This window comes from Salvelinus alpinus, chromosome 38, assembly GCF_045679555.1.
Source record: "Salvelinus alpinus chromosome 38, SLU_Salpinus.1, whole genome shotgun sequence".
Classification (NCBI taxonomy): domain Eukaryota; kingdom Metazoa; phylum Chordata; class Actinopteri; order Salmoniformes; family Salmonidae; genus Salvelinus; species Salvelinus alpinus.
The window spans coordinates 13,442,840-13,453,739 of record NC_092123.1 but is presented as its reverse complement, the minus strand read 5'-3'; the positions used below and the strand labels follow the sequence as shown (position 1 = coordinate 13,453,739).

Below are 10,900 nucleotides of genomic sequence, written 5' to 3'. Positions count from 1 at the left end.
TTGGCCCAGTGTCGTCCAGGTTAGGGTTTGGCCGTTGGTAGGCCGTCATTGTAAATAAGAATTTATTCTTAACTGTCTTGCCTAGTTAAATAAAGGTTAAATAAAATGAATTGAAAAAACCTGTCATCGAAAAGTTATACTTAAACCCGAACTTGTTCTCCAGTAGATTAGTAAAAATGGATCATCCCTTTTTCTAAAATATTTCCTTTTCTAAAACAAGCCACACAAAGCTGGTTGCAATTCCAGTTTCATCCTCCAGAAAATACAGATCAAATATTACAACAACTAATATGGTTAAATTCAAATATACTACACTGAACAAAAATATAAACGCAACATGTAAAGTGTTGGTCCCATGTTTCATGAGCTGAAATAAAAGATCCCAAAATGTTCCAGAATTATGCACAAAAGGCTTATTCCTCTCAAATTGTGTACATATATTTGTTTACATCCCTGTTAGTGAGCATTTTAGCCTTTGTCAAGCTAATCCATCCACCTGACAGGTGTGGCACAACAAGAAGCTGATTAAACAGCATCATCATTACACAGGTGCACCTTGTGCTGGGGACAAAAATGGCCACTCTAAATGTGCAGTTTTGTCACACAACGCAACACAATAATGAGGCTATATACAGGGGGTACCGAAACCACGTACCGGCGGGGGTAAAGGTTAGTCGAGGTAATTTGTACATGTAGGTAGGGGTAAAGTGATTATGCATAGATAGAGTTGAAGTCGGAAGTTTACATACACTTTAGATAAATACATTTCAAATCAGTTTTTCAAAATTCCTGACATTTAATCCTAGTAAAAATTCCCTGTTTTAGGACAGTGAGGTTCACCACTTTATTTTAAGAATGTGAAATGTCAGAATAATAGAAGAGAGAATGATTTATTTCAGCTTTTATTTCTTTCATCACACTCCCAGTGGGTCAGAAGTTTACATACACTCAATTAGTATTTAGTAGCGTTGCCTTTAAATTGTTTAACTTAGGTCAAACATTTTGGGTAGCCTTCCATTTGCGACCAAGCTTTAACTTCCTGACTGATGTCTTGAGATGTTGCTTCAATATATCCACATAATTTTCCATCCTCATGATTCCATCTATTTTGTGAAGTGCACCAGTCCCTCCTGCAGCAAAGCACCCCCACAACATGATGCTGCCACCCCCGTGCTTCACGGTTGGGATGGTGTTCTTTGGCTTGGAAGCGTCCCCCTTTTTCCTCCAAACATGACGATGGTCATTATGGCCAAGCAGTTCTATTTTTATTTCATCAGACCAGAGGATATTTCTCCAAACATTATGATCTTTGTCCCCATATGCAGTTGCGAACCGTAGTCTGGCTTTTTAATGGCGGTTGAGGAGCAGTGGGTTCTTCCTTGCTGAGCGGCCTTTCAGGTTATGTCGATATAGTACTCGTTTTACTGTGGATATAGATACTTTTGTACCTGTTTCCTCCAGCATCGTCACATGGTCCTTTGCAGTTGTTCTGGGATTGATTTGCACTTTTCTCACCAAAGTACGTTCATCTCTAGGAGACAGAACGCGTCTCCTTCCTGAGCGGTATGACGGCTGCGTGGTCCCATGGTGTTTATACCTGCGTGCTATTGTTTGTACAGATGAATGTGGTACCTTCAGGCGTTTGGAAATTGCTCCCAAGGATGAACCAGACTTGTGGAGGTCTACAATTTATTTTCTGAGGTCTTGTCTGATTTCTTTTGATTTTCCCATGATGTTAAGCAAAGAGGCACTGAGTTTGAAGGTAGGCCTTGAAATACATCCACAGGTACACCTCCAATTGTCTCAAATGACGTCAATTAGCCTATCAGAAGCTTCTAAAGCCATGACATCATTTGCTGGAGTTTTCCAAGCTGTTTAAAGGCACAGTCAACGTAGTGTATGTAAACTTCTGACCCACTGGAATTGTGATACAGTGAATTATAAGCAAAATAATCTGTCTGTAAACAATTGTTGGAAAAATTACTTGTGTCATGCACAAAGTATATGTCGTAACCGACTTGCCAAAACTATAGTTTGTTAACAAGAAATTGGTTGAAAAACGAGTTTTAATGACTCCAACCTAAGTGTATGTGTCATGGTCGTTTGTAGAGACGGACCAAAACGCAGCTCGATATGAGTTCCACATACTTTATTACTAGTGAAAATTAACAAAACAATAAACGAACAAACCATGACTACGTTAGTGCTATGTGCACTAACTCCAAACAATATCCCATAACACACAGGTGGAAAAATGCTACTTAAGTATGATCCCCAATTAGAGACAACGATAGCCAGCTGCCTCTAATTGGGAATCATACCAAAACACCAACATAGAAAAAACAAACTAGAACCCCATATAGAAAATATAAACTAGACTAAACCCCTAGTCACGCCCTGACCTACTCTACCATAGAAAATAAAGGGTTTCTATGGTCAGGACGTGACAGTATGTAAACTTCCGACTTCAACTGTAGTAAACAGCGAGTAGCAGCAGCGTAAAAACAAACGGGGGTGTCAATGCAAATATTTGATTAATTGTTCAGCAGTCTTATGGCTTGGGGGTAGAAGCTGTTAAAGAGGCTTTTGGACCTATACTTGGTGCTCCGGTACCGCTTGCCGTGCGGTAGCAGAGTGAACAGTCTATGACTTGGATGATTGGAGTCTGAACATTTTTGGGCCTTCCTCTGACACCGCCTAGTATGTAGGTCCTGGATTGCAGGAAGCTTGGCCCCAGTGATGTACTGGGATATACACACTACCCTTTGTAGCGCCTAACGGTCGGATGAACAGCTGGTGCCATACTAGGCGGTGATGCAACATGTCAGGATGCTCTTGATGGTGCAGCTGATTAACTTTTTGAGCATCTGGGGACCCATGCCAAATCTTTTCAGTCTCATGAGGGAGAAAAGGTGTTGTCGTACCCTCTTCACAACATTCTTGGTGAGTTTGGACCATGATAGTTTGTTGATGATGTCAACACTATGGAACTTGAAACTCTCGACCGCTTCACCACAGCCCCGTTGGTGTGAATGGGGGGCGTGTGTGGCCTTCCTTTTCCTGTAGTCCATAATCATCTCCTTTGTTTTCCTCACGTTGAGGGAGAGGTTGTTGTCCTGGCACCACACAGCCAGGTCTCTGACCTCCTCCCTATAGGCTGTCTCATCATTGTGGTAGGCCTGAGGAGGCACCCCCGTGTTGAGGATCAGCGTGGCAGATGTGTTGTTGCCTACCCTTACCACCTGGGGGAGTCCCGTCAGGAAGTCCAGGATCCAGTTGCAGAGTGAGGTGTTTAGTCCCATGGTCCTTAGCTTAGTGATGAGCTTTGTGGGAACTATGGTGTTGAACGCTGAGCTGTAGTCAAATAACAGCATTCTCACATACAGTGGGGAGAACAAGTATTTGACACACTGCCGATTTTGCAGGTTTTCCTACTTATAAAGCATGTAGAGGTCTGTAATTTTTATCATAGGTACACTTCAACTGTGAGAGACGGAATCCAGAAAATCACATTGTATGATTTTTAAGTAATTCATTTGCATTTTATTGCATGACATAAGTATTTGATACATCAGAAAAGCAGAACTTAATATTTGGTACAGAAACATTTGTTTGCAATTACAGAGATCATGCGTTTCCTGTAGTTCTTGACCAGGTTTGCACACACTGCAGCAGGGATTTTGGCCCACTCCTCCATACAGACCTTCTCCAGATCCTTCAGGTTTCGGGGCTGTCGCTGGGCAATACGGACTTTCAGCTCCCTCCAAAGATTTTCTATTGGGTTCAGGTCTGGAGACTGGCTAGGCCACTCCAGGACCTTGAGATGCTTCTTATGGAGCCAATCCTTAGTTGCCCTGGCTGTGTGTTTCGGGTCGTTGTTATGCTGGAAGACCCAGCCACGACCCATGTTCAATGCTCTTACTGAGGGAAGGAGGTTGTTGGCAAAGATCTCGCGATACATGGCCCCATCCATCCTCCCCTCAATACGGTGCAGTCGTCTTGTCCCCTTTGCAGAAAAGCATCCCCAAAGAATTATGTTTCCACCTCCATGCTTCACGGTTGGGATAGTGTTCTTGGGGTTGTACTCATCCTTCTTCTTCCTCCAAACACGGCAAGTGGAGTTTAGACCAAAAAGCTCTATTTTTGTCTCATCAGACCACATGACCTTCTCCCATTCCTCCTCTGGATCATCCAGATGGTCATTGGCAAACTTCAGACGGGCCTGGACATGCGCTGGCTTGAGCAGGGGGACCTTGCGTGCGCTGCAGGATTTTTAATCCATGACGGCGTAGTGTGTTACTAATGGTTTTCTTTGAGACTGTGGTCCCAGCTCTCTTCAGGTCATTGACCAGGTCCTGCCGTGTAGTTCTTGGCTGATCCCTCACCTTCCTCATGATCATTGATGCCCCACGAGGTGAGATCTTGCATGGAGCCCCAGACTGAGAGTGATTGACCGTCATCTTGAACTTCTTCCATTTTCTAATAATTGCGCCAACAGTTGTTGCCTTCTCACCAAGCTGCTTGCCTATTGTCCTGTAGCCCATCCCAGCCTTGCAGGTCTACAATTTTATCCCTGATGTCCTTACACAGCTCTCTGGTCTTGGCCATTGTGGAGAGGTTGGAGTCTGTTTGATTGAGTGTGTGGACAGGTGTCTTTTATACAGGTAACGAGTTCAAACAGGTGCAGTTAATACAGGTAATGAGTGGAGAACAGGAGGGCTTCTTAAAGAAAAACTAACAGGTCTGTGAGAGCCGGAATTCTTACTGGTTGGTAGGTGATCAAATACTTATGTCATGCAATAAAATGCAAATGAATTACTTAAAAATCATACAATGTGATTTTCTGGATTTTTGTTTTAGATTCCGTCTCTCACAGTTGTAGTGTACCTATGATAAAAATTACAGACCTCTAGATGCTTTGTAAGTAGGAAAACCTGCAAAATTGGCAGTGTATCAAATACTTGTTCTCTCCACTGTAAGTGTTCCTTTTGTCCAGGTGGGAAAGGGCAGTGTGGAGTGCGATTGAGATTGTGTCATCTGTGGATCTATTGGTGCAGTATACAAATTGGAGTAGGTCTAGGGTTTCCGGGATGATGGTGTTGATGTGAGCCTTGTCTAGCATTTCAAAACACTTCATGGCTACGGACGGTAGTTATTTAGGCAGGTTACATTCGCTTTCTTGGGCACAGTGACTATGGTGGTCTGCTTGAAACAGGTAGGTATTACAGACTGGGAGAGATTGAAAATGTCAGCGAAGACACTTGCCAGTTGGTCCGCGCATGCTCTGAGTACACATAATGATAATCCGTCTGGTCCCGCGGCCTTGTGAATGTTGACCTGTTTAATGGTCTTGCTCACATCGGCTACGGAGAGCGTGATCATAAACTCATCCGGAACAGTTGGTGCTCTCATGCATGCTTCAGTGTTGCTTGCCTCAAAGCGAGCATAAAAGGCATTTAGCCCCTCTGGTAGGATCGCGTCACTGGGCAGCTCGCAGCTGGGTTTCCATTTGTAGTCCGTAATAGTTTGCAAGCCCTGCCACATCCGATGAGCGTCAGAGCTGGTGTATTAGGATTCAATCTTAGACCTGTATTGATGCTTTGCCTGTTTGATGATTCGTCTGAGGGCAGAGCAGGATTTCTTAAAAGTGTCCGGATTAGTGCCCCTCTCCTTGAAAGCAGCAGCTCTAGCCTTTAGCTTGGTGCGATTTTGCCTGTAATCCATTGCTTCTAGTTGGGATAAGTACGTACGGTCACTGTGGGGACGACTTCGTCGATGCACTTATTGATGTAGCCGGTGACTGAGTTGGTATACTCCTCAATGCCATTGGATGAATCCCGGAACTTATTCCAGTCTGTGCTAGCAAAACATTACTGTAGCATAGCATCCGTGTCGTCTGACCACTTCCATATTGAGCGAGTCACTCGTACTTCCTGCTTTAGTTTTTACTTGTAAGCAGGTATCAGGAGGATAGAATTTCCAAATGGAGGGCGAGGGAGAGCTTTGTACTCGTCTCTGTGTGTGGAGTAAAGGTGGTCAACTTTTTTCCCCTCTGGTTGCACATGACATGCTGGTAGAAATTTGGTAAAACAGATTTAATGATGCAGTCAACTCCATGCTTGAAAATATGAAGAGTGGTACTCAGTGAGTTGTTGTGTTTAATTTTCCCAAACATAATGTGTTGTACTCAGGACATAAAGTTTTAAAAAATTGCCAATTTTTGGGGCAGTTTCACTTTTAGTGCCTTGTGCACAGACTTCAGTCTTTTCACTCTGTCATTTAGGTTAGAATTGTGGAGGGACTACAATGTTGTTGATCCATTCTCAGTTTTCTCCTGTCACAGCCATTGAACTGTTTTAAAGTCACCATTGGCCACATGGTGAATTCCCTGAGCTGTTTCCTTTGTTAGGTATGCATAAATGGCTGTAAGGGAGTCAGGCGCAGGAGAGCAGATATTGGGTAGCAAACAGAGCCTTTTATTAGGCGAACCAAAAACACACGGCACAACGAACACGAAATACAATACGGGTTGACATAACCCAGCGCAACCAGCCTAACGTGCGCATACATGAAACAATAAACAAACCCACACAAAGACATGGGGGGAACAGAGGGTTAAATTCACAACAAATGATTGAGAGGATTGAAACCAGGTGTGAGGAAAACAAGACAAAACATATGGAAAATGAAAAGTGGATCGATGATGGCTAGAGGACCGGCGACGCCGAGCGCCGCCCGAACAAGGAGAGGACCCGACTTCGGCGGAAGTCGTGACATCCTTCCTCTCTGGTGACTGAGTAAGTAAGGATGCCTGTATCTTTCTAGTGACTGGGTGTATGGATACACCATCCAAAGTGTAATTAATCATTTCATTTTTACACATCTACCAATAGGTGCTCTTCTTTGCAAGGCATTGACAAACCTTCTTGGTGTTTGTGGTTCAATATGTGTTTGAAAATTCTGCTCGACTGAGGGACATTACAGATGTGTGGGATACAGAGATGAGGCAGTCCTTCAAAAATCATGTTAAACACTATTATTGCACACAGAGTGAGTCCATGCAACTTATTATATGACTTTTTAAGCATATTTTTACTCCTGAAGTTATTTAGGCTTGTCATAAGAATGGGTTGAATACTTATTGACTCAAGACATTTCAACTTCTAATTTTTTAATTAATTTGTAAATAATTCTAAAAACATAAATCCACTTTGATATTATGAGCTATTGTGTAACCCAAAATCTAACCCCAATTCTCAATTGATCAAATTTAAAATTCAGGCTTCAACACAACTAAATGTGGAAAAAGTCAAGGGTTGTGGATACTTTCTAAAGACACTGTATAGCCTGATTCAACAAAGGGACAGAAGAAGCAGTAGCAATGATGTAGAAAATGAAGTGTCTGTGGTTGGAAGAGCGCGCTTGTTTGAAATGGAAAAGCTTCTCGGTAGCTAATGACAAAGAAGAACATCAAGACAAAGCAGCTGCTTTAGAAGTGGGATGCACTGTTGAGCGCTACATCCCGAGGGGTTTGTGCTGATTGTACAGAGATTGTGACAGCCGGTTAAATGGTGCCCCTTGAGAGGGCAAGAACAAGATGTCAGGATGTATGTCAGGAGAAGTGCAGTATTATCATAAGGGGACGTATACTTGGAATAAGGAGGAGGAATGGAGGGAAAAAGAGGCAAAGGAGTTCGAAGAGAGAGAGGGAGGAAGAGGTTGAGCCTGAGTAGGTTAAACATGGCGGGAAAAAGGGAGATTATTTGTTAAAGAAGAATGATAGAAAGTGTAAGCAGAGTCGGCTGTACGTCAGATCGAAGACAGGAGGAGAAATGGAAGTGAATGAGGGAAAAGTATCGGAGGTGGTAGGTGTGGTGAAGTTCTCGGAGCCCAGGCTAAAGTTGAGTCTGTGACAGTAGCAGTGAAAAGTGGACCCTTGCCTTTTGGCTGATTCATTTGTGGTTTCAGGGTGGGTGAAAACAGAGGTGGGTGCTGTGGAATCGGTGAAGGTAACCAAAAGTGGTCTTGTGATAATTGCTTGGGTTTCTGCTTGTCAGAGGAAGTAGGTGCTCCGTGTTAAAGGAATGGGGACAAGAGATGTGAATTGTTTTGCTCTCAAGGAAATGGTGCCATTGAGAGGAGTGTTTACTGGGGTAGCGGTAAATGTGAAAGTTGACCAACTGAAGGGGAAGATTCATGGTGTTTGTGATGCTCGTCCTTTGGTGCGATGCAGACAGGGTGGCGTGAGTGGTGAAATGGAAGAGTTGTTGTCTGTCCTTTTGATGTTGACACTGCCCAACAAAGTGCTGTTAGGATAGTAAATTATCCCGTACGAGCTTTGTGCCAAATACATTGTTGTTATAGGTGTCAAGCTTATGGGCATGTTGCAGCAGTGTGTAGGAGGGAGGTTCCTAGGTGTGAGAAATGTGCAGAAGGGCATGAGACAAAGGAATGTGTAGCATTGGGGAAAATAGTGGTAGGTGTTAATTGTAGGGGTGCCCATGGGGCTGGGGATCAGAAATGTCCGGTGTAAGAGAGGCAGATTGAGGTTTCCAGGGTTATAGTGCAGAAGTTGTTGTATGCTGAAGCAATGAAGAAAGTAGAGGAAGATGGATGAAGGGGGAGGGATCCTGAGAGGAGTGGTGTGAGTAGTACAGCTGTACAAGGATAGGCCAACAAGTGAAATGTTTCAGTAAGATTGGATTTTTAGCATTTATAGCAATGGTTATCAACTGTACTGCAGGGATAGAATGTAAGTCGCGGAAAATTGAGGTTGTGGTGGCAGCTGCAGAGAGGTATTTGGATGTGCAAGACTGGACGTCAGAAGAGTTACAGGGTATGTTAAGTGGTGGTATCCCATCCTTTCATGCTGTTGGCCTGAGGTAGGACTAAATTGATTTAAACAGTTGAGTAGGATGGTGAGTTTTTAGTGAGTGTAGGGTTAGATGGTAGGGTATTTGTTTAAAAAATAAATAAATAATTCTCAAGCAAAGTCTAAGTGAGTTATATTCCAGTCTAGTAGGTGGCGGTAATGCAACATTTATTGGATGCTAACCGCCGTTAAACCTCATCGACAAAGAAGAAGATTTAACAAAGGACTCCATGACGGGTTTTGATAGAACCAAACAGCCAAGAAAAAAAATCAGTCCGTGTTTTGCGATTCGCGCCAAGTTGAAAGCGCGAGCTCTCATCTCTTCCTTTCCTTTGTGTATCACTTGTGCATGTACCGTCAGGGGCGTGCGAAGTTGGTTAAATTCTTGGCGACTAAGGCAACTTGATACGGCTACTTTTCTCCCAAACATCTGTACACACCGTACCGCAACCATGTCCGTCGGCGTAGAGTCTGGATTTTCAAACGACGAGGTGCTGAACATTCGTTACCCTCTCCACCGGGCGTGCAGGGATGGAGACGTTGTTGCTTTGTGTTCGCTTCTTCAGTGCACCACAAACCAAGCAGACCTCATCACGGAAGACTCCGTCTATGGCTGGACTCCCATTCATTGGGCAGCACATTTTGGAAAGGTAGCTCGCAAACAATCTAAAACCAATAGGGATAGATGATTCATCCGGTCACATTGTTAGCAGGCGTAAATATAGCTAGAAATGCTGTTATCATTTTCGAAAAACTGACAAAGTTAGATTTTCCGATTTGTGATGCTAATCCGATACAATTTAAGTATGTATATTTATCTAAAACGTTACAATGTAGCAAGCTGTCTATCTGAACAGCGACTTACGTTTTTTGTCTCAACACTCATCATAAGAAGAATGTTTTCTTATATTTTCTAATTGTTAACGTTAGGTGTTTGTTCATCTCCATAATGTGAAATCAAATGTTATCACCTAATGTCGTGAAACGTGCGTGCGTTCATACCTGAAAGCAACTATTGTGTGAATGTACAGCTATGTAATAGCGAAATTGATTGTCCTAATAGTAAATTCATGCTGCTGTTGAAGCCTAGTTGTCAGTATTTGTTGGGCCATAGAGCTAACGTTAGTCTTCCCGAGAAAGTAGCTAGTCTTCCCTTCCTGTCAGTTTATTTCAGGAAATGTCCAATATTTTATAAAGCATTGCATCGTTTTCTATTGGCTGTGCATGGGCCAATGGCAAACAACCCGCCAAAAAATATCTACAGTTGAAACAACTTGCACGTACCTGCTCTGCATACATTTATAGGCTGTGCTGTGCTCATGGAACAAACCATTTTCTCAAAAGTCTTGCATGACTGTGGCATTGTTTTATTCAAACTTTGTTTTACAAGTATATCCCATAAACAAATGTACGTACATTTTTTCCCCCACCAATATCTTTCAAACTCTTGACTTGTTTAATTGAAATGAACTGACAGGCTCCCAACTGGGATCACTGGTACTCACAACTTTAAGAAGTTAAGAACGCAACAGTACATTTAAGAGCACCATAATTGTTTTATTTGTATCTATTGAGATTTACATTTACATTTAAGTCATTTAGCAGACGCTCTTATCCAGAGCGACTTACAAATTGGTGCATTCACCTTATGATATCCAGTGGAACAACCACTTTACAATAGTGCATCTAACTCTTTTAAGGGGGGGGGGGGGGTTAGAAGGATTACTTTATCCTATCCTAGGTATTCCTTAAAGAGGTGGGGTTTCAGGTGTCTCCGGAAGGTGGTGATTGACTCCGCTGACCTGGCGTCGTGAGGGAGTTTGTTCCACCATTGGGGTGCCAGAGCAGCGAACAGTTTTGACTGGGCTGAGCGGGAACTGTACTTCCTCAGAGGTAGGGAGGCGAGCAGGCCAGAGGTGGATGAACGCAGTGCCCTTGTTTGGGTGTAGGGCCTGATCAGAGCCTGAAGGTACGGAGGTGCCGTTCCCCTCACAGCTCCGTAGGCAAGCACCATGGTCTTGTAGCGGA

The 10,900-nt window shown here is 43.3% G+C and overlaps 1 protein-coding gene across 3 annotated transcripts in view; it reads left to right on the top strand.

Moving 5' to 3' along the window:
- Positions 1-10,900, top strand: part of ankrd10a (ankyrin repeat domain 10a) — a 39,632-nt gene that overhangs the window by 3,486 nt on the left and 25,246 nt on the right. Inside the window, exon 1 of one of the 3 annotated variants that reach the window (XM_071387652.1) lies at positions 9,134-9,522. The exons of 1 other annotated variant lie outside the window; for it this stretch is intronic. In XM_071387652.1, the coding sequence (XP_071243753.1) occupies positions 9,325-9,522 (198 nt within the window). In that variant the 5' untranslated portion in view covers positions 9,134-9,324. Of the gene's footprint in view, positions 1-9,133; positions 9,523-10,900 lie in introns of those variants that run through there. One more of the 3 variants, XM_071387650.1, reaches the window with a different exon arrangement.